We start from the raw sequence: 25,353 nt of genomic DNA, 5'->3' as shown, positions 1-25,353 counted from the left end.
ATACAGAGATGTGACGTATGAGACAGAGATGTGACGCATGAGACAGAGATGTGACGTATGAGACAGAGATGTGACGTATGAGACAGAGATGTGACGCATGAGACAGAGATGTGACGTAGGAGACAGAGAAGTAAACGTATTAAACAGAGATGTAGACGTGTGAGACAGAGATGTGACATATGAGACAGAGATGTAGACGTATGAGACAGAGATGTGACGTATGAGACAGCGATGCAGACGTGTGAGAAAGCGATGTAGACGTGTGAGACAGAGATATAGACGTGTGAGACAGAGATGTAGACGTATGAGACAGATGTGACGTATGAGACAGAGATGTAGACGTGTGAGACAGAGATGTAGACGCGTGAGACAGAGATGTAGACGTATGAGACAGAGATGTAGACGTATGAGACAGAGATGTAGACGCGCGAGACAGAGATGTAGACGTATGAGACGGAGATGTAGACAATTGAGATGGAGATGTAGACGTATGAGACAGAGATGTAGACGTATGAGACAGAGATGTAGACGTATGACAGAGATGTAGACATATGAGACAGAGATGTAGACGCGTGAGACAGAGATGTGACGTATGAGACAGAGAAGTAAACGTATGAGACAGAGATGTAGACGTGTGAGACAGAGATGTGACATATGAGACAGAGATGTAGACGTATGAGACAGAGATGTGACGTATGAGACAGAGATGCAGACGTGTGAGACAGAGATGTAGACGTGTGAGACAGAGATATAGAAGTGTGAGACAGAGATGTAGACGTATGAGACAGATGTGACGTATGAGACAGAGATGTAAACGTATGAGACAAAGATGTAGACGTGTGAGACAGAGATGTAGACGTGTGAGACAAAGATGTAAACGTATGAGACATAGATGTAGACGTATGAGACAGAGATGTAGACATATGAGACAGAGCTGTAGACGTATGAGACAGAGATGTATACGTATGAGACAGAGATGTGACGTATGAGACAGAGATGTAGACGTATGAGACAGAGATGTAGACATGTGAGACAGAGATGTAGACGTATGAGACAGAGATATAGACATATGAGACAGAGATGTAAACGTATGAGACAGAGATGTAGACGTGTGAGACAGAGATGTAGACGTATGAGACAGAGATGTAGACGCGTGAGACAGAGATGTGACGTATGAGACAAAGATATAGACGTGTGAAACAGAGATGTAGACGTATGAGACAGAGATGTGACGTATGAGACAGAGATGTGACGTATGAGACAGAGATGTAGACGTATGAGACAGAGATGTGACGTATGAGACAGAGATGTGACGTATGAGAAAGAGATGTGACGCATAAGACAGAGATATAGACGCGTGAGACAGAGATGTAGACGAATGAGACAGAGATGTAGATATATGAGACAGAAATGTAGACGCTTGAGACAGAGATGTAGACATGTCAGACAGAGATGTGACATATGAGACAGAGATATAGACATATGAGACAGAGATGTGACGTATGAGACAGAGATGTAGACGTATGAGACAGAGATGTGACGTATGAGACAGAGATGTAGACGTATGAGACAGAGATGTGACGTATGAGACAGAGATGTGACGTATGAGAAAGAGATGTGACGCATAAGACAGAGATATAGACGCGTGAGACAGAGATGTAGACGAATGAGACAGAGATGTAGATATATGAGACAGAAATGTAGACGCTTGAGACAGAGATGTAGACATGTCAGACAGAGATGTGACATATGAGACAGAGATGTAGACATGTGAGACAGAGATGTGACATATGAGACAGAGATATAGACATATGAGACAGAGATGTAGACGTATGAGACAGAGATGTCGACGTGTGAGACAGAGATGTAGACGTGTGAGACAGAGATGTAGACGTGTGAGACAGAGATGTAGTTGTGTGAGACAGAGATGTAGACGTACGAGACAGAGATGTAGACGTATGAGACAGAGATGTAGACGTGTGAGACAGAGATGTAAACATATGAGACAGAGATGTGACGTATGAGACAGAGATATAGACGTATGGGACAGAGATGTGACGTATGAGACAGATGTGACGTATGAGACAGAGCTGTAGACGTATGAGACAGAGATGTAGATGTATGAGACAGAGATGTAGACATATGAGACAGAGATGTAGACGTGTGAGACAGAGATGTGACGTATGAGACAGAGATGTAGATGTATGAGACAGAGATGTAGACATATGAGACAGAGATGTAGATGTGTGAGACAGATATGTAGACGCGTGAGACGGAGATGTAGACATTTGAGACAGAGAAGTAAACGTATGAGACAGAGATGTAGACGTGTGAGACAGAGATGTGACGTATGATACAGAGATGTGACGTATGAGACAGAGATGTAGACGTATGAGACAGAGATGTGACGTATGAGACAGAGATGTGACGTATGAGAAAGAGATGTGACGCATGAGACAGAGATATAGACGCGTGAGACAGAGATGTAGACGAATGAGACAGAGATGTAGATATATGAGACAGAAATGTAGACGCTTGAGACAGAGATGTAGACATGTCAGACAGAGATGTGACATATGAGACAGAGATATAGACATATGAGACAGAGATGTAGACGTATGAGACAGAGATGTCGACGTGTGAGACAGAGATGTAGACGTGTGAGACAGAGATGTAGACGTGTGAGACAGAGATGTAGTTGTGTGAGACAGAGATGTAGACGTACGAGACAGAGATGTAGACGTATGAGACAGAGATGTAGACGTGTGAGACAGAGATGTAAACATATGAGACAGAGATGTGACGTATGAGACAGAGATATAGACGTATGAGACAGAGATGTGACGTATGAGACAGATGTGACGTATGAGACAGAGCTGTAGACGTATGAGACAGAGATGTAGATGTATGAGACAGAGATGTAGACATATGAGACAGAGATGTAGACGTGTGAGACAGAGATGTGACGTATGAGACAGAGATGTAGATGTATGAGACAGAGATGTAGACATATGAGACAGAGATGTAGATGTGTGAGACAGATATGTAGACGCGTGAGACGGAGATGTAGACATATGAGACAGAGAAGTAAACGTATGAGACAGAGATGTAGACGTGTGAGACAGAGATGTGACGTATGAGACAGAGATATAGACGTGTGAGACAAAGATGTAGACGTATGAGACAGAGATGTGACGTATGAGACAGAGATGTAGACGTGTGAGACAGATGTGACATATGAGACAGAGATGTAGACATATGAGACAGAGATGTAGACGTATGAGACAGAGATGTGATGTATGAGACAGAGATGTAGACGTATGAGACGGAGATGTAGACGTATGAGACAGAGATGTAGACGTTTGAGACAGAGATGTAGACGTATGAGACAGAGATGTGACGTATGAGACAGAGATGTGACGTATGAGACAGAGATGTAGACGTATGAGACAGAGATGTAGACGTATGAGACAGAGATGTAGACGTGTGAGACAGAGATGTAGACGTGTGAGACAGAGATGTAGACGTGTGAGACAGAGATGTAGACGAATGAGACAGAGATGTAGACGTGTGAGACAGAGATGTAGACATATGAGAAAGAGATGTGACGTATGAGAGAGAGAAATAGACGTATTAGACAGAGATGTGACGTATGAGACAGATGTGACGTATGAGACAGAGCTGTAGACGTATGAGACAGAGATGTAGATGTATGAGACAGATGTGATGTATGAGAAGAGATGTAGACATATGAGACAGAGATGTAGACGTGTGAGACAGAGATGTGACGTATGAGACAGAGATGTGACGTATGAGACAGAGATGTAGACGTATGAGACAGAAATGTGGACGCGTGAGACAGAGATGTAGACGTATGAGACGGAGATGTAGACATATGAGACGGAGACGTGGACGTATGAGACAGAGATGTAGACGTATGAGACAGAGATATGACGTATGAGACAGAGATGTGACGTATGAGACAGAGATGTAGACGCATGAGACAAAGATGTAGACGCGTGAGACAGAGATGTAGACCTGTGAGACAAAGATATAGACGCGTGAGACAAAGATGTAGACGTATGAGACAGAGATGTAGATGTATGAGACAGAGATGTAGACATATGAGACAGAGATGTAGACGTGTGAGACAGAGATGTAGATGCGTGAGACGGAGATGTAGACATATGAGAAGGAGAAGTAAACATGTGAGACAAAGATGTAGACGTATAAGACAGAGATGTGACGTATGAGACAGAGATGTAGACGTGTGAGACAGATGTGACGTATGAGACAGAGATGTAGACATATGAGACAGAGATGTAGACGTATGAGACAGAGATGTGACGTATGAGACAGAGATGTAGACGTATGAGACGGAGATGTAGACAGAGATGTAGACGCGTGAGACAGAGATGTAGACGTATGAGACGGAGATGTAGACGTATGAGACAGAGATGTAGACGTTTGAGACAGAGATGTAGACGTATGAGACAGAGATGTGACGTATGAGACAGAGATGTGACGTATGAGACAGAGATGTAGACGTATGAGACAGAGATGTAGACGTATGAGACAAAGATGTAGACGCGTGAGACAGAGATGTAGACGTATGAGACAGAGATGTAGATGAATGAGACAGAGATGTAGACATATGAGACAGAGATGTAGACGTGTGAGACAGAGATGTGACGTATGAGACAGAGATGTAGATGTATGAGACAGAGATGTAGACATATGAGACAGAGATGTAGACGTGTGAGACAGATATGTAGACGCGTGAGACGGAGATGTAGACATATGAGACAGAGAAGTAAACGTATGAGACAGAGATGTAGACGTGTGAGACAGAGATGTGACGTATGAGACAGAGATATAGACGTGTGAGACAAAGATGTAGACGTATGAGACAGAGATGTGACGTATGAGACAGAGATGTAGACGTGTGAGACAGATGTGACATATGAGACAGAGATGTAGACATATGAGACAGAGATGTAGACGTATGAGACAGAGATGTGATGTATGAGACAGAGATGTAGACGTATGAGACGGAGATGTAGACGTATGAGACAGAGATGTAGACGTTTGAGACAGAGATGTAGACGTATGAGACAGAGATGTGACGTATGAGACAGAGATGTGACGTATGAGACAGAGATGTAGACGTATGAGACAGAGATGTAGACGTATGAGACAGAGATGTAGACGTGTGAGACAGAGATGTAGACGTGTGAGACAGAGATGTAGACGTGTGAGACAGAGATGTAGACGAATGAGACAGAGATGTAGACGTGTGAGACAGAGATGTAGACATATGAGAAAGAGATGTGACGTATGAGACAGAGAAATAGACGTATTAGACAGAGATGTGACGTATGAGACAGATGTGACGTATGAGACAGAGCTGTAGACGTATGAGACAGAGATGTAGATGTATGAGACAGATGTGATGTATGAGAAGAGATGTAGACATATGAGACAGAGATGTAGACGTGTGAGACAGAGATGTGACGATAAGACAGAGATGTGACGTATGAGACAGAGATGTAGACGTATGAGACAGAAATGTGGACGCGTGAGACAGAGATGTAGACGTATGAGACGGAGATGTAGACATATGAGACGGAGACGTGGACGTATGAGACAGAGATGTAGACGTATGAGACAGAGATATGACGTATGAGACAGAGATGTGACGTATGAGACAGAGATGTAGACGCATGAGACAAAGATGTAGACGCGTGAGACAGAGATGTAGACCTGTGAGACAAAGATGTAGACGCGTGAGACAAAGATGTAGACGTATGAGACAGAGATGTAGATGTATGAGACAGAGATGTAGACATATGAGACAGAGATGTAGACGTGTGAGACAGAGATGTAGATGCGTGAGACGGAGATGTAGACATATGAGAAGGAGAAGTAAACGTGTGAGACAAAGATGTAGACGTATAAGACAGAGATGTGACGTATGAGACAGAGATGTAGACGTGTGAGACAGATGTGACGTATGAGACAGAGATGTAGACATATGAGACAGAGATGTAGACGTATGAGACAGAGATGTGACGTATGAGACAGAGATGTAGACGTATGAGACAGAGATGTAGACGCGTGAGACAGAGATGTAGACGTATGAGACAGAGATGTAGACAGAGATGTAGACGCGTGAGACAGAGATGTAGACGTATAAGACAGAGATGTGACGTATGAGACAGAGATGTAGACGTGTGAGACAGATGTGACGTATGAGACAGAGATGTAGACATATGAGACAGAGATGTAGACGTATGAGACAGAGATGTGACGTATGAGACAGAGATGTAGACGTATGAGACAGAGATGTAGACGCGTGAGACAGAGATGTAGACGTATGAGACAGAGATGTAGACAGAGATGTAGACGCGTGAGACAGAGATGTAGACGTATGAGACGGAGATGTAGACGTATGAGACAGAGATGTGACGTATGAGACAGAGATGTGACGTATGAGACAGAGATGTAGACGTATGAGACAGAGATGTAGACGTATGAGACAAAGATGTAGACGCGTGAGACAGAGATGTAGACGTATGAGACAGAGATGTAGACATATGAGACAGAGATGTAGACGTATGAGACAGAGATGTAGACGTATGAGATAGAGATGTAGACGTATGAGACAGAGATGTGACGTATGAGACAGAGATGTGACAAATGAGACAGAGATGTGACTCATGAGACAGAGATGTAGACGTATGAGACAGAGATGTAAACGTATGAGACAAAGATGTAGACGTATGACAGAGATGTGACGTATGAGACAGAGATGTGACGTATGAGACAGAGATGTGACGAATGAGACAAAGATGTAGAAGCGTGAGACAGAGATGTAGACGCGTGAGACAGAGATATGACGTATGAGACAGAGATGTAGACGTGTGAGACAGAGATGTGACATATGAGACAGAGATGTAGACGTATGAGACAGAGATGTGACGTATGAGACAGAGATGCAGACGTGTGAGAAAGCGATGAAGACGTGTGAGACAGATGTGACGTGTGAGACAGAGATGTGAAATATGAGACAGAGATGTGAAATATGAGACAGAGATGTAGACGTATGAGACAGAGATGTAGACGTATGACAGAGATGTGACGAATGAGACAGAGATGTGACGTATGAGACAGAGATGTGATGTATGAGACAGAGATGTGACGCATGAGACAAAGATGTAGACACGTGAGACAGAGATGTAGACGTGTGAGACAGAGATGTAGACGTATGAGACAGAGATGTAGACGTATGAGACAGAGATGTAGACATATGAGACAGAGATGTAGACATATGAGACAGAGATGTAGACATATGAGACAGAGATGTAGACGCGTGAGACAGAGATGTGACGTATGAGACAGAGAAGTAAACGTATGAGACAGAGATGTAGACGTGTGAGACAGAGATGTGACATTTGAGACAGAGATGTAGACGTATGAGACAGAGATGTGACGTATGAGAAAGAGATGCAGACGTGTGAGACAGAGATGTAGACGTGTGAGACAGAGATATAGACGTGTGAGACAGAGATGTTGACGTATGAGACAGATGTGACGTATGAGACAGAGATGTAAACGTATGAGACAAAGATGTAGACGTGTGAGACAGAGATGTAGACGTGTGAGACAAAGATGTAAACGTATGAGACATAGATGTAGACGTATGAGACAGAGATGTGACGTATGAGACAGAGATGTAGACGTATGAGACAGAGATGTAGATGTATGAGACAGAGATGTAGACGCGTGAGACAGAGATGTGACGTATGAGACAAAGATATAGACGTGTGAAACAGAGATGTAGACGTATGAGACAGAGATGTGACGTATGATACAGAGATGTGACGTATGAGACAGAGATGTAGACATATGAGACAGAGATGTGATGTATGAGAAAGAGATGTGACGCATGAGACAGAGATATAGACGCGTGAGACAGAGATGTAGACGAATGAGACAGAGATGTAGATATATGAGACAGAAATGTAGACGCTTGAGATAGATATGTAGACATGTGAGACAGAGATGTGACATATGAGACAGAGATATAGACATATGAGACAGAGATGTAGACGTATGAGACAGAGATGTAGACGTGTGAGACAGAGATGTAGACGTGTGAGACAGAGATGTAGACGTGTGAGACAGAGATGTAGATGTGTGAGACAGAGATGTAGACGTACGAGACAGAGATGTAGACGTATGAGACAGAGATGTAGACGTGTGAGACAGAGATGTAAACATATGAGACAGAGATGTGACGTATGAGACAGAGATATAGACGTATGAGACAGAGATGTGACGTATGAGACAGATGTGACGTATGAGACAGAGCTGTAGACGTATGAGACAGAGATGTAGATGTATGAGACAGAGATGTAGACATATGAGACAGAGATGTAGACGTGTGAGACAGAGATGTGACGTATGAGACAGAGATGTGACGTATGAGACAGAGATGTAGACGTATGAGACAGAGATGTAGACGCGTGAGACAGAGATGTAGACGTATGAGACAGAGATGAAGACATATGAGACAGAGATGTAGACGCGTGAGACAGAGATGTAGACGTATGAGACAGAGATGTAGACGTATGAGACGGAGATGTAGACATATGAGACGGAGACGTAGACGTATGAGACAGAGATATAGACGTATGAGACAGAGATGTGACGTATGAGACAGAGATGTGACGTATGAGACAGAGATGTAGACGCATGAGACAAAGATGTAGACGCGTGAGACAGAGATGTAGACGTGTGAGACAGAGATGTAGACGTATGAGACAGAGGTGTAGATGTATGAGACAGAGATTTAGACATATGAGACAGAGATGTAGACGTGTGAGACAGAGATGTAGATGCGTGAGACGGAGATGTAGACATATGAGACGGAGAAGTAAACGTATGAGACAGAGATGTAGACGTGTGAGACAGAGATGTGACGTATGAGACAGAGATATAGACGTGTGAGACAAAGATGTAGACGTATGAGACAGAGATGTGACGTATGAGACAGAGATGTAGACGTGTGAGACAGATGTGACGTATGAGACAGAGATGTAGACATATGAGACAGAGATGTAGACGTGTGAGACAGAGATGTGACGTATGAGACAGAGATGTGACGTATGAGACAGAGATGTAGACGTATTAGACAGAGATGTAGACGCGTGAGACAGAGATGTAGATGTATGAGACAGAGATGTAGACATATGAGACAGAGATGTAGACGTATGAGACAGAGATGTAGACGTATGAGACAGAGATGTGACGTATGAGACAGAGATGTGACGTATGAGACAGAGATGTGACGTATGAGACAGAGATGTGACTCATGAGACAGAGATGTAGACGTATGAGACAGAGATGTAGACATGTGAGACAGAGATGTAGACGTATGAGACAGAGATGTAGATGTATGAGACAGAGATGTAGACGTATGAGACAGAGATGTAGACATATGAGACAGAGATGTAGACGCGTGAGAAAGAGATGTGACGTATGAGACAGAGATATAGACGTATGAGACAGAGATGTGACGTATGATACAGAGATGTAGACGTGTGAGACAGAGATGTGACGTATGAGACAGAGATATAGACGTATGAGACAGAGATGTAAACGTATGAGACAGAGATGTAGACGTGTGAGACAGAGATGTAGACGTATGAGACAGAGATGTAGACGTATGAGACAGAGATGTAGACGTGTGAGACAGAGATGTAGACGTGTGAGACAGAGATGTGACGTATGAGACAGAGATATAGACATATGAGACAGAGATGTAGACGTATGAGACAGAGATGTAGACATATGAGACAGAGATGTAGACGTGTCAGACAGAGATGTAGACGTATGAGACAGAGATGTTGACGTGTGAGACAGAGATGTAGACATATGAGACAGAGATGTAGACGTGTGAGAAAGAGATGTAGACATATGAGACAGAGATGTAGACGTATGAGACAGAGATGTAGACATATGAGACAGAGATGTGACGTATGAGACAGATGTGACGTATGAGACAGCGATGTAGACGTATGAGACAGAGATGTAGATGTATGAGACAGATGTGACGTATGAGACAGAGATGTAGACGTGTGAGACAGAGATGTGACATATGAGACAGAGATGTAGACGTATGAGACAGAGATATAGACGTGTGAGACAGAGATGTAGACGTATGAGACAGATGTGACGTATGAGACAGAGATGTAGACGTGTGAGACAGACATGTAGACGCGTGAAACAGAGATGTAGACGTATGAGACAGAGATGTAGACATATGAGACAGAGATGTAGACATATGAGACGGAGATGTAGACGTATGAGACAGAGATGTAGACGTATGACAGAGATGTGACGAATGAGACAGAGATGTGACGTATGAGACAGAGATGTAGACGTGTGAGACAGAGATGTAGACATATGAGACAGAGATGTAGACATATGAGATGGAGATGTAGACGTATGAGACAGAGATGTAGACGTATGACAGAGATGTGACGAATGAGACAGAGATGTGACGTATGAGACAGAGATGTGACGTATGAGACAGAGATGTGACGCATGAGACAAAGATGTAGACGCGTGAGACAGAGATGTAGACGTATGAGACAGAGATGTAGATGTATGAGACAGAGATGTAGACATATGAGACAGAGATGTAGACATATGAGACAGAGATGTAGACATTCGAGACAGAGATGTAGACATATGAGACAGAGATGTAGACGCGTGAGACAGAGATGTGACATATGAGACAGAGAAGTAAACGTATGAGACAGAGATGTAGACGTGTGAGACAGAGATGTGACATATGAGACAGAGATGTAGACGTATGAGACAGAGATGTGACGTATGAGACAGAGATGCAGACGTGTGAGACAGAGATGTAGACGTGTGAGACAGAGATATAGACGTGTGAGACAGAGATGTAGACGTATGAGACGGATGTGACGTATGAGACAGAGATGTAGACATATGAGACGGAGATGTAGACGTATGAGACAGAGAAGTAGACGTATGAGACAGAGATGTAGACGTATGAGACAGAGATGTGACATATGAGACAGAGATGTAGACGTGTGAGACAGAGATGTAGACATATGAGACGGAGATGTAGACGTATGAGACAGAGAAGTAGACGTATGAGACAGAGATGTAGACGTATGAGACAGAGATGTGACATATGAGACAGAGATGTAGACGTGTGAGACAGAGATGTAGACGTGTGAGACAGAGATGTAGACGTGTGAGACAGAGATGTAGACGTGTGAGACAGAGATGTAAACGTATGAGACAGAGATGTAGATGTGTGAGACAGAGATGTGACGTATGAGACAGAGATGCAGACGTGTGAGACAGAGATGTGACGTATGAGACAGAGATGCAGACTTGTGAGACAGAGATGTGACGTGTGAGACAGAGATATAGACGTGTGAGACAGAGATGTAGACTTGTGAGACAGAGATGTAGACGTGTGAGACAGAGATATAGACGTGTGAGACAGAGATGTAGACGTATGAGACAGAGATGCAGACGTGTGAGACAGAGATGTAGACGTATGAGACAGAGATGTAGACGTATGAGACAGAGATGTAGACGTGTGAGACAGAGATGTGACGTATGAGACAGAGATGTAGACGTGTGAGACAGAGGGACAGTCAGATGACACGTCGCCACCAAACTAGGAAGCAAAGTATCAGTATTAGGGCGGGGCCACATTATTAATTGGTGTATGTTGCACCTTTATTGATTCTGATCACACCAATGACTATATATTAAATATATCTATATTCTGAATTTAGTTTGGAGGCAAAGCACGTTTATTTGAAGAGCACAATTCAGACACAAAGCAATTCATTAAATGTTTAGTCCTGACTCTGGCACCAGCAGGAGGCCGGTCCATGTTTAGTCCTGACTCTGGCACCAGCAGGAGGCCGGTCCATGTTTAGTCCTGACTCTGGGCACCAGCAGGAGGCCGGTCCATATTTAGTCCTGACTCTGGCACCAGCAGGAGGCCGGTCCATGTTTGGTCCTGACTCTGGCACCAGCAGGAGGCCGGTCCATGTTTAGTCCTGACTCTGGCACCAGCAGGAGGCCGGTCCAAGTTTATTCCTGACTGTGGCACCAGCAGGAGGCCGGTCCATGTTTAGTCCCGACTCTGGCACCAGCAGGAGGCCGGTCCATTTTTAGTCCTGACTCTGGCACCAGCAGGAGGCCGGTCCATGTTTAGTCCTGACTCTGGCACCAGCAGGAGGCCGGTCCATGTTTAGTCCTGACTCTGGGCACCAGCAGGAGGCAGGTCCATGTTTAGTCCTGACTCTGGGCACCAGCAGGAGGCCGGTCCATGTTTAGTCCTGACTCTGGGCACCAGCAGGAGGCCGGTCCATGTTTAGTCCTGACTCTGGCACCAGCAGGAGGCCGGTCCATGTTTAGTCCTGACTCTGGCACCAGCAGGAGGCCGGTCCATGTTTAGTCCTGACTCTGGGCACCAGCAGGAGGCCGGTCCATATTTAGTCCTGACTCTGGCACCAGCAGGAGGCCGGTCCATGTTTGGTCCTGACTCTGGCACCAGCAGGAGGCCGGTCCATGTTTAGTCCTGACTCTGGCACCAGCAGGAGGCCGGTCCAAGTTTATTCCTGACTCTGGCACCAGCAGGAGGCCGGTCCATGTTTAGTCCCGACTCTGGCACCAGCAGGAGGCCGGTCCATTTTTAGTCCTGACTCTGGCACCAGCAGGAGGCCGGTCCATGTTTAGTCCTGACCCTGGCACCAGCAGGAGGCCGGTCCATGTTTAGTCCTGACTCTGGGCACCAGCAGGAGGCAGGTCCATGTCTAGTCCTGACTCTGGGCACCAGTAGGAGGCCGGTCCATGTTTAGTCCTGACTCTGGCACCAGCAGGAGGCCGGTCCATGTTTAGTCCTGACTCTGGGCACCAGCAGGAGGCCGGTCCATGTTTATTCCTGACTCTGGGAACCAGCAGGAGGCCGGTCCATGTTTATTCCTGACTCTGGGCACCAGCAGGAGGCCGGTCCATGTTTATTCCTGATTGTGGGAACCAGCAGGAGGCCGGTCCATGTTTAGTCCTGACTCTGGCACCAGCAGGAGGCCGGTCCATGTTTAGTCCTGACTCTGGCACCAGCAGGAGGCCGGTCAATGTTTAGTCCTGACTCTGGGCACCAGCAGGAGGCCGGTCCATATTTAGTCCTGACTCTGGCACCAGCAGGAGGCCGGTCCATGTTTGGTCCTGACTCTGGCACCAGCAGGAGGCCGGTCCATTTTTAGTCCTGACTCCGGCACCAGCAGGAGGCCGGTCCATGTTTAGTCCTGACTCTGGCACCAGCAGGAGGCCGGTCCAAGTTTATTCCTGACTCTGGCACCAGCAGGAGGCCGGTCCATGTTTAGTCCCGACTCTGGCACCAGCAGGAGGCCGGTCAATGTTTAGTCCTGACTCTGGCACCAGCAGGAGGCCGGTCCATGTTTAGTCCTGACTCTGGCACCAGCAGGAGGCCGGTCCATGTTTAGTCCTGACTCTGGCACCAGCAGGAGGCCGGTCCATGTTTAGTCCTGACTCTGGGCACCAGCAGGAGGCAGGTCCATGTCTAGTCCTGACTCTGGGCACCAGCAGGAGGCCGGTCCATGTTTAGTCCTGACTCTGGCACCAGCAGGAGGCCGGTCCATGTTTAGTCCTGACTCTTGCACCAGCAGGAGGCCGGTCAAAGTTTATTCCTGACTCTGGCACCAGCAGGAGGCCGGTCCATGTTTAGTCCTGACTCTGTAGGTGTGCAAGATTTTAATCTTGTGCATATAATTTATTTAAACAAATAAATAAATACAAATTCATAATAAATAAAAATTTAGCAAATATTTACTTTAAAATGGTTTCAAAGCCCAGAAGACAGTGGAGATGATCATGGACTTCAGGAAAGTAAGTCACTGCCCCCCAGCCCCCCTTCAACTTGACAGACTCCCCCATCACCATCGTGGCCTCCGTCCGCTCCCTCATGAACACCCGGATGTTTCCATCCCACGACTTTCCTCTGACCCTTGAGACCACCTCTATGTCCGGTTGGTTCTGTCTGTATCTGGAAGTCCCAGAGGACCTTGGCTCGGTCGCTCTCCACCACCTTTGGAGAACGACCTTTGGTACATCCCATGTAGGGGCGTGTCCTCCCATGTAGGGGCGTGTCCTCCCATGTAGGGGCGTGTCCTCCCATGTAGGGGTGTGTCCTCCCATGTAGGGGTGTGTCCTCCCATGTAGGGGCGTGTCCTCCCATGTAGGGGTATGTCCTCCCATGATGGTCCCTCCAGCATCTCATCATCCTCTGTTCCTCATTGTCTGAGACATTCACTGAGCACCTGATCTGTAGGAGCCTTGTCCTTGATGTACTTATGGATCTTGGACGTTTTGTCCTGGATAGTGGCTCTCACACTCACTAGTCCTCGGCCTCCTTCCTCACGGCGAGTGTACAGTCTCAGGGTGCTAGTGTCCAGTCTCAGGGTGCTAGTGTACAGTCTCAGGGTGCTAGTGTACAGTCTCAGGGTGCTGGTGTACAGTCTCAGGGTGCTGGTGTACAGTCTCAGGGTGCTGGTGTACAGTCTCAGGGTGCTGGTGTACAGTCTCAGGGTGCTAGTGTCCAGTCTCAGGGTGCTAGTGTACAGTCTCAGGGTGCTAGTGTACAGTCTCAGGGTGCTAGTGTCCAGTCTCAGGGTGCTAGTGTCCAGTCTCAGGGTGCTAGTGTACATTCTCAGGGTGCTAGTGTCCAGTCTCAGGGTGCTAGTGTCCAGTCTCAGGGTGCTAGTGTACAATCTCAGGGTGCTAGTGTCCAGTCTCAGGGTGCTAGTGTACAGTCTCAGGGTGCTAGTGTCCAGTCTTAGGGTGCTAGTGTACAGTCTCAGGGTGCTAGTGTCCAGTCTAAGGGTGCTAGTGTCCAGTCTCAGGGTGCTGGTGTACAGTCTCAGGGTGCTAGTGTCCAGTCTCAGGGTGCTAGTGTCCAGTCTCAGGGTGCTAGTGTACAGTCTCAGGGTGCTAGTGTCCAGTCTTAGGGTGCTAGTGTACAGTCTCAGGGTGCTAGTGTCCAGTCTCAGGGTGCTAGTGTCCAGTCTCAGGGTGCTAGTGTACAGTCTCAGGGTGCTAGTGTCCAGTCTCAGGGTGCTAGTGTCCAGTCTCAGGGTGCTGGTGTACAGTCTCAGGGTGTTAGTGTCCAGTCTCAGGGTGCTAGTGTCCAGTCTCAGGGTGCTGGTGTACAGTCTCAGGGTGTTAGTGTCCAGTCTCAGGGTGCTAGTGTCCAGTCTCAGGGTGCTAGTGTCCAGTCTCAGGGTGCTGGTGTATAGTCTCAGGGTGTTAGTGTCCAGTCTCAGGGTGCTAGTGTCCAGTCTCAGGGTGCTAGTGTCCAGTCTCAGGGTGCTAGTGTCCAGTCTCAGGGTGCTAGTGTCCAGTCTCAGGGTGCTAGTGTACAGTCTCAGGGTGCTAGTGTACAGTCTCAGGGTGCTAGTGTCCAGTCTCAGGGTGCTAGTGTCCAGTCTCAGGGTGCTAGTGTCCAGTCTCAGGGTGCTAGTGTCCAGTCTCAGGGTGCTAGTGTCCAGTCTCAGGGTGCTAGTGTCCAGTCTTAGGGTGCTAGTGTCCAGTCTCAGGGTGCTAGTGTCCAGTCTCAGGGTGCTAGTGTCCAGTCTCAGGGTGCTGGATTTGGGATGGAACCTCCATGATCAGGAGCTTTCGTGTCTTAACATCTGTGGTCTGTATCTCCTCCTTTGGCCAACTGATTATTCCTGCAGGGTCTGATCACTGGCAGGGCGTGGCTGTTTATGGCCCTTGTATTTGGCCGTAGCCGCTTTCCTTGTTACCTCTTTGAGGTCGGCATTTGCCTGCGGGATCCCCCAAACTGGAGGAATGGCCTGAACAGATCCCAGGAAAAACATCAGACATCTCGGTCCAAATAAGTGCAGTGCAGGAACAGCAAAGATACTGAAGAACCCTCAAGCTTCTGTATGTTTGCTCTTTTTGCACTGAACTTATTTGGACCGAGATGTCTGATCTTCCAGGAATCTGCTGTAGCCACTCTCTGATGACCTGATGATTGGGGGCAGGGCTTACTCAGAGAAGTATAAATATCTGAGTTCTCAGACTTGATCTGCAGATTGAGAATGACTCTTGGATGAAAGGCCAAGGGTCTTGCGTCCAGATGACTTTTCTACATTGGATCACTCCTGGACGATGAGGGATTACACCAACTCGTTTCTGCTAATTTGAGCAAAACAACAACTTGAAGGGAAAAGAGACAAAAAAAACAAAGACTTGTTTTAATCAAATGTGTTTCAAATGTTTTCATATTTTTTTCAATTTAACATGAAGTACAAAGCACAGCCTCTTTTGTCTGGCCTAATTTATTTCGTTCTCACAATGTTTTCCCTTTTATACAGGTTTATGCCGTATTTCCCTGCTCTGTAGGACCTGGAAAGACAAGAAAAACTTGAACCAAGAGTCTTTCAGTGACAGGGCGCTTGCTCTGCTGCATAAGCCAGTTTGACTCTTTGAATGTTAATTTGTGCAGAAGCTTGTTGTCAGTGCTGCCTGTTAAAGGGACCTCAGGACCAACACAGATGCTAAGTGCCTGGATACCTGGTTGCCATGGCAATCCTGTGCCCACACAAATGTGTATCCTTGCATCACTCTAGTCTCCATGGTGACCCCTCACTCTTGTCGCTACGGTTACATGCTTAAGGCAGCTGAGTGGAGCCAAGAGGGAGGCGACCTTTCACTGGACTAAAGCTGGACTCACTAATTACACAGTCACCAAAAAGACCAGCGCAGTCCAAACATAGACCAGGCCGAGTCTCAGGCCGAGTCTCAGGCCGAGTCTCAGGCCGAGTCTCAGGCCGAGTCTCAGGCCGAGTCTCAGGCCGAGTCTCAGGCCGAGTCTCAGGCCGAGTCTCAGGCCGAGTCTCAGATTGAGTCTCAGATTGAGTCTCAGATTGAGTCTCAGGCCGAGTCTCAGGCCGAGTCTCAGGCCGAGTCTCAGGCCGAATCTCAGGCCGAGTCTCAGATTGAGTCTCAGATTGAGTCTCAGGCCGAGTCTCAGGCCGAGTCTCAGGCCGAGTCTCAGGCCGAGTCTCAGGCCGAGTCTCAGGCCGAGTCTCAGGCCGAGTCTCAGATTGAGTCTCAGATTGAGTCTCAGGCCGAGTCTCAGGCCGAGTCTCAGGCCGAGTCTCAGGCCGAGTCTCAGGCCGAGTCTCAGGCCGAGTCTCAGGCCGAGTCTCAGGCCGAGTCTCAGATTGAGTCTCAGATTGAGTCTCAGGCCGAGTCTCAGGCCGAGTCTCAGGCCGAGTCTCAGGCCGAGTCTCAGGCCGAGTCTCAGATTGAGTCTCAGATTGAGTCTCAGGCCGAGTCTCAGGCCGAGTCTCAGGCCGAGTCTCAGGCCGAGTCTCAGATTGAGTCTCAGATTGAGTCTCAGGCCGAGTCTCAGGCCGAGTCTCAGGCCGAGTCTCAGGCCGAGTCTCAGGCCGAGTCTCAGGCCGAGTCTCAGGGCGGGTGAAGCCTGATGCTAACTCAGCACAGCTCACATGCTTAGCAACATAAAGCAACATAAAGCAACATTAGCATCAGCTGCTTCCTATTTGATGCACAGCACTCGCTCTGTCAAGACCCAAAATGTTATATTTCCAGGTCATAATGCATCTAACATTATCCAAAGCCGATGTATTAACATAAAGAGGCTTTCCAGAGAAGTGAAATGAAACCGGAAAAGCTGAGGCTCCCTGCCTCATATTTATAGTATAATTTAAAAGTATAATTCAGGTACAATTTAGATCAGATTTTACAAGAAAACATGAGTTATGTTTGGGTGACGTAGCTCAGTGGCAGAGCCTCTGACCCAGAGCCAGGACCTGAACATGGAGACATTCCACCATTGGCCTGGTGGAGCAGGTGGAGCAGGTGGAGCAGGTGGAGCAGGATCAGTGGAGGTGGAGTATAAGAGGATGAACGCCACGGTTAAAGCGGCTGCTGTCCTGAGCTCAGAACATGTCCCATAGTAAAGATTTTATGGAGTGTTTTATAGAGTCTTATCTGAGGCTCTTCTGCTTCCTCGGCGGCAGCTTCACATACAGAGCTGATCAATGTTCAACTGCACCGTGCCATGTTTACACCTGCATGTGCTCCACTGAGGAGGAGGGGGCGGGGCCAGAAGTGAACAACCTTCAAATACAGAGATCAGACTGATCTTTATCTGCTTTTGTCCTAAAATAAACATTTTAACAGCAGGCTGTCACAGGGCCGTAGCATCCTATAGAATAGTAATTACATAAGAATAGAATTACTACAAAATAGACACATGGTACTTTTCCTCAGCACTTTATCACTAATATATTACTACACATCACAGATGTGATCTAATTATGACTCCTACAGTGAATAGAACAACCAAAAGCACTGCGTCAAAGCGCCTATTGACCGTGAAGGACGCCAACTATCGATTCTGAAAAACACCCTTGTATATAAGGTACAGTTTCTCCATTTTATTCCAAACATGAGTATTTTTAATGAATTAGTTAGAAACAATTTAAGTCTGACCTGTAGCTCCACCATCGGCTAAAACCTTAACTGACCTTTATGTGAGAAAATGAGTGATTCTAAGTATCAGCTGGTGGTTCAGTCATATGTGTAACGTGAACATCAGGAGCAGATGTTGTACTTACACCGTCTGGAACGTAAAGCAAAGACACAGGCTCCAGTCAGAGCAGAGGACTTACGCTCCACGCGCTTCTCCAGCATGGCCAGCCGGTTGGTCACCTCCGTCTTCAGCTCGTTGATCTTGAACGCCCTTGAATAGAGACAGGACCATTCAACATTTGTGCAGAAGAAAAACAATCTGAAGAGCACGCACAGAACTACTGAGAACCGTGTTTGGAAGAAACAAGAATGTCGAATATACAGCTTTTATTTCACATTTGTCTGATGACTAAACCTAAACCAAACACATGTTGTACCATATTTCAGTTGGACTGGCATAATATTGTCTGAATATTCTCTGTACATTATCAGGATACTAGAAACCTTTTTGAGATATTCATTTTTGTTCCTTTGGCACAGGCCTTGGCTTCATTGTGGCTTGGTGCTGCTTTAGTCCTGGTTTAATTCATAAATAACTGCCATGAAAAACACCCTACATCACTGTAAGGGTGGGCCAAATGAACAGTGAACCAGGACTAGACCAAACGCTCAATCAGTACTAACCCAGGACCAAACCAGGACTAAACCAGGACTAGACCGAGACAAAGCCATCACCACAAACACACCTACATCAGGACTAAACCTTGACTAAGACAATTGGGTTGGTCAGATACAGTGAGGAACATAAGTATCTGAAAACCCTGTGATTGTAGGTGCATTTCCACTGTGAGGAACAGAATCTTTAACAAAATATATATCCGGAAATCACATTGTATGATTTTTAAATGTTACTGCTGCAAATAAGTATTTGAACACCTGAGAAAATCAGTTTTAATATTTGGTACAGAAGCCTTTTTTTCAGTTACAGAGGGCAAACGTTTCCTGTAGTTCTTGACCAGGTTTGCACACACAGCAGCAGGGATTTTGGCCTCGCCTCCTCACAGGATCTGTGTAGATCTGTCACGTTTTGGGGCTGTCGCTGAGCTACACAGAGTTTCAGCTCCTCCAAAGGTGTTTCTATTGGATTTAGATGGAGACTGGCTCGGCCACTCCAGAACCTTGATATGGTTCTCCTGGCTGTGAGCTTTGTGGGTCATTGTCATGTTGGAAGACCCAGCCATGACTCATCTTCAATGCTCTGACTGAGGGAAGGAGGTTGTTGCCCAAAATCTCACAATATATGAATGATCTCCTTAACACAGTGCAGTCGCCCTGTCCTCTGCAGAAAAGCACCCTCAAAACATGATGTTTCCACCTCATGCTTCACAGTAGATGGTGTTTTTGGGACGATCCACTTCCTTCTTCCTCTAAACACGGCGAGTGGAGTTTTTACCAAAACGTTCTATCTTGGTCTCCTCTGACCACATGACTTTCCCCTGTGACTACTCTGGATCATCCAGATGGTCATTGACAAACTTCAGATTATCTTTTTTCACCAAGCCTCTAGCCAATTGTCCCGTGGCCCTTTCCAGCCTTGTGGAGGTCTTCAATCTTGTCTGTCTTTTGACAAGTCTTTGGTGTCTGTCTGATTGTGGGGGGGACATGTGTCTTCATGCAGCTAACAAGCTCAAACACGTGCTACTACTTTAGATGAATAAGTGGAGCAGAGGTGGACTTTTTAAAGGCAGACTAACAGCTCTTTCAGCGCCAGAATTACTGTTGATTGGCAGATGTTTAAATACTTATTTGCTGAAAAAACATATTAATAAATTCAATAAAAATAAATAAATGATCTAAAAATCAGATTTTTTTCTCACAGTGGAAATGCACCTGCAGTGAACATTTCAGACATCTCCATAATGTCTAAGTGGGAGTATTTTTCCCAGACCCTGCAGCTGTCTGGTCATTAGAGCCTATGTGAACCTGCACTGCGTTTGTCAAACACACACCATGGTGGACTGAACTAGCTTCATATTGAGTATCAATCCAGGCGAAACCATGAACATTTATGTGTAGAAGGACAGCCAGAATCAAACCAGCAACCCTGATATAAGTAGCCTCAGTGGCCTTGAAGTAGGTGACTGTTAAAGCAGGGGTCTTACCTTGAAAACTGCTCTGCCACCTGAGTCAGCACATTCTGAAACAGCTCCTCCTTATCTGCAACACACCAGCTGTTAGACGGAGAGGACTGAACTAAACCAGGACAAGACCAAGAACAAGAAGCAGCACAAATCCTAGACTGGACTAGGACTAAACCTGTACTCTATACTTCCAGACAAGTCTCACTGACGAAGAAAAGCAAGTCAGAACTTTGGACTACAGCACCGGGAAAACAACAGTGTAGAACATAGCACACTGAGGTTATGAAAGCAAATCAGAATGCAGGAACAAGTTGACAGCTTTATAGCTCATGTCTGATTGGCTGAACACTGAACAAAGTTCACTAGCACAAGCCATTAAAATGATGACTTGAGTGAAGCCACAAGGATAACAACAAGACAATATCCAATGCTCAATGACCTGAAATGTCCAACTGCAGCTGTCTCTAAGTGTGTAGCTAATACACATTTGTATACATAAAAAAAATCCCTTCTCACCCGCTGCTGGTGGTCTCATCCCTTTTTCTAAGCTCGGGTCCTCTACCAGAGGCCCCTGGGAGCTTGAAGGTTCTTCAGTATCTTTGCTGTTCCTGCACTTCTCTGGACCGAGATGTCTGATGTTTTTCCTGGGATCTGCTCAAGCCACTCCTCCAGTTTGGGGGTCACTGCCCCAAGTGCTCCAGTCACTACGGGCACCACCGACACCTTCACGCTCCAGGCCTCCTCCAGCTCCTCTCTGAGGACTTGGTATTTCTCTAGTTTCTCATGTTCCTTTTTCTGGATGTTTCCATCCCATGATGCACTGCAATATCCACCAACACGGCTTTCCTCTGACCCTTGAGACCACCACTATGTCCGGTTGGTTCTCCATTACTATTCGGTCCGTCTGTATCTGAAGTCCCAGAGGACCTTGGCTCGGTCGTTCTCCACCACCTTTGGAGGTGTTTCCCACCTTGTCCTTGGGGTCTCCAGCCCGTACTCTGCACAGATGTGTCTGGACACTATACCAGCTCCTGGTGATGGAGCTCCATGTATGATGTCCCTGCAGCATCTGTCCCTGCAGTTATGTGTGGGATTGTCTCAGGGGCCCCTTTGCACAGCCTACACCTTGGGTCTTGTCTGTTGTGGTAGATCTGGGCCTCTATTGATCTGGTGTTCAGGTCCTGCTCCTGTGCTGTCATGTCCTTCAGACCGGCCCTTTCTAACCTTTGGTAGGATTTTGTGATATCAGCCACTTCAGTAATGTTCCGGTGGTACATCCCATGTAGGGGCGTGTCCTCCCATGGAGGGGCGTGTCCTCCCATGTAGGGGCGTGTCCTCCCATGTAGGGGCGTGTCCTCCCATGTAGGGGCGTGTCCTCCCATGTAGGGGTGTGTCCTCCCATGTAGGGGCGTGTCCTCCCATGTAGGGGTGTGTCCTCCCATGTAGGGGTGTGTCCTCCCATGTAGGGGCGTGTCCTCCCATGTAGGGGTATGTCCTCCCATGATGGTCCCTCCAGCATCTCATCATCCTCTGTTCCTCATTGTCTGAGACATTCACTGAGCACCTGATCTGTAGGAGCCTTGTCCTTGATGTACTTATGGATCTTGGACGTTTTGTCCTGGATAGTGGCTCTCACGCTCACTAGTCCTCGGCCTCCTTCCTCACGGCGAGTGTACAGTCTCAGGGTGCTAGTGTCCAGTCTCAGGGTGCTAGTGTACAGTCTCAGGGTGCTAGTGTCCAGTCTCAGGGTGCTAGTGTACAGTCTCAGGGTGCTAGTGTACAGTCTCAGGGTGCTAGTGTACAGTCTCAGGGTGCTAGTGTCCAGTCTCAGGGTGCTAGTGTACAGTCTCAGAGTGCTAGTGTCCAGTCTCAGGGTGTTAGTGTCCAGTCTCAGGGTGCTAGTGTCCAGTCTCAGGGTGCTGGTGTACAGTCTCAGGGTGCTGGTGTACAGTCTCAGGGTGCTAGTGTCCAGTCTCAGGGTGTTAGTGTCCAGTCTCAGGGTGCTAGTGTCCAGTCTCAGGGTGCTGGTGTCCAGTCTCAGGGTGCTGGTGTCCAGTCTCAGGGTGCTGGTGTACAGTCTCAGGGTGCCGGTGTACAGTCTCAGGGTGCTAGTGTCCAGTCTCAGGGTGCTAGTGTCCAGTCTCAGGGTGCTGGTGTCCAGTCTCAGGGTGCTAGTGTACAGTCTCAGGGTGCCAGTGTACAGTCTCAGGGTGCTAGTGTCCAGTCTCAGGGTGCTAGTGTCCAGTCTCAGGGTGCTGGTGTCCAGTCTCAGGGTGCTAGTGTACAGTCTCAGGGTGCCAGTGTACAGTCTCAGGGTGCTAGTGTCCAGTCTCAGGGTGCTGGATTTAGGGTAGAACCCTCCATGGTCAGGAGCTTTTGCGTCTTAACGTCAGTGGTCTGTATATCTTCCTTTGGCCACCTTATTATTCCTGTAGGTCAGGGGCCCGCATGCAGCTCTTTAGCGCCCTCCTTGTGGCTCCCTGGAGCTTTTTCAAAATGTCTGAACATGGAAATAGATGGGGGATATATTTGTTGTTTTTAGAGGGTTTCTGTAGGACAAACATTCTTAATGTTTTCCAATGCTGTAATTTTTTTATAATAAATATTAAATTTCAACATTTCTGTCATAGTCTGCGACACACGTTTCAGCGCGGCGCATATGGTGCGCACATGGACATGGCGGCGCACATGGTGCGCACATGGACATGGCGGCGCACATGGTGCGCACATGGACATGGCGGCGCATATGGTGCGCACATGGACATGGCGGCGCACATGGTGCGCACATGGACATGGCGGCGCACATGGTGCGCACATGGACATGGCGGCGCACATGGTGCGCACATGGACATGGCGGCGCATATGGTGCGCACATGGACATGGCGGCGCATATGGTGCGCACATGGACATGGCGGCGCACATGGTGCGCACATGGACATGGCGGCGCACATGGTGCGCACATGGACATGGCGGCGCACATGGTGCGCACATGGACATGGCGGCGCACATGGTGCGCACATGGACATGGCGGCGCAGATGGTGCGCACATGGACATGGCGGCACACATGGTGCGCACATGGACATGGCGGCACACATGGTGCGCACATGGACATGGCGGCGCATATGGTGCGCACATGGACATGGCGGCACACATGGTGCGCACATGGACATGGCGGCGCATATGGTGCGCACATGGACATGGCGGCACACACATGGCGGCGCACACATGGCGGCGCACATGGTGCGCACATGGACATGGCAGCACACACATGGCGGCGCACATGGCGGCGCACACATGGCGGCGCACACATGGCGGCGCACATGGCGGCGCACACATGGCGGCGCACATGGCGGATGTAAACAAACCCCGGAACAAAAGAAAGATGACGAGAACCAAGGATTCAAGGAAGAATGGACCGAATCATTTGCTTTTATTGGCAATGCAGAAGGATCACCTGCATGTTTGCTTTGTCATGAGAAGTCGTCAAATTATCTAAGAGTAATGAAGACATTTCCAGGGCAGGCGTGCTAAATTTGCTGCTGACCACCCAGTTGGGAATGAGAGAAAAAGTGCGATTGCAGTGTTTCTGAAGAAACTAGAGGAGCACAAAGATAGATTTCAGAAGTGGATTGAGTCTCCAAACTCCACTGCTGCTGGTTTTGTTACAACCGGGAGATAATAAATCGTGGAAAAGAGTTCACAGATGATGAGCACATGAAGGATTCTCCGCAAAGACAGTGAAGGAAAGGGCCATTAAAATGGCAGCTAACATCACATTTCGGCAAATCAAGGACATTAATTCAGCTCCAGCAACTCAAGTGCCTGTGATGAGTCATGTGATTGATATCGAACAGCTCTGTTATGTAAGTATGTGAACTCTGCAAGAAGCAATGATTGAATTTATCATTGCAGGTTGTGTTCAATTCCACTGTTGCCCAGATACGGGGGAAAGAGAAGAGGATTGTATTGTTATTGAGGTTTGAAGCATTTTTGTTTTTTTCTAATCCTCAAAATAAAAATGACACCAAAGATCTGATTTCTTAATTGTATTTCTCTATTTTCATCAATGCAACAACACAAAATACATTAACATTGTAATGGAAGTTAAAACACCAAATATGGTATAGCAGAGCCTCCAGGGGGCGCTGCGGGGAAAATACACATTTAATCAGGAATTCTTATTATGTATTTGTAGCCTTGACATTTTGATAGTGGCTAATATAGATAATATACACTTAGAGCCGGTGTTCCCGTCATGTAAGGCTTATATAAGGCTTTTCATTTATGGCTGTGGCTGCAGAGCCGCGGCGCGGTCAAATAGCCTCAAGGCTAACCCTAACCCTAACCCTGACCCTAACCCTAACCCTAACCCTGACCCTAACCTTAACCTTAACCCTGACCCTAACACACACACACACACACACACACACACACACACTGTGTCCACTCACCTGCCAGTTGTCCTCCGCCCAGTGGGACCACTTTGTATGCCGACCTGCCACAGGAGACACGCCCTTAAAAACATGCAACACTCGACCAAACATCTCTCGGTCTAACAATGGGCCAACGCTCACAAAGTGACCCCAACTGTTTATGATGAGTATACATGGCAAAATA

At 47.2% G+C, this 25,353-nt stretch overlaps 1 protein-coding gene across 1 annotated transcript in view; it reads right to left on the bottom strand.

Moving 5' to 3' along the window:
* The window catches only part of pde9aa (phosphodiesterase 9aa), a 96,740-nt gene that overhangs the window by 56,808 nt on the left and 14,579 nt on the right, over positions 1 to 25,353 (bottom strand). Inside the window, exons 4-6 of the mRNA XM_072444183.1 lie at positions 25,188 to 25,231; positions 20,757 to 20,811; positions 18,795 to 18,865 (exon numbers count right to left, since the gene is read on the bottom strand). Coding sequence (XP_072300284.1) covers positions 18,795 to 18,865; positions 20,757 to 20,811; positions 25,188 to 25,231 — 170 coding nt within the window. The remainder of the gene's footprint in view (positions 1 to 18,794; positions 18,866 to 20,756; positions 20,812 to 25,187; positions 25,232 to 25,353) is intronic.

The sequence above is a fragment of the Eucyclogobius newberryi genome, unplaced genomic scaffold (genome assembly GCF_026437365.1).
Source record: "Eucyclogobius newberryi isolate DKJ021-1_F unplaced genomic scaffold, fEucNew1.0.hap1 SCAF_14, whole genome shotgun sequence".
In the NCBI taxonomy this organism is placed as follows: domain Eukaryota; kingdom Metazoa; phylum Chordata; class Actinopteri; order Gobiiformes; family Gobiidae; genus Eucyclogobius; species Eucyclogobius newberryi.
Note: the sequence above shows the minus strand (reverse complement) of the source record. Positions and strands in the feature narration are given on the sequence as shown.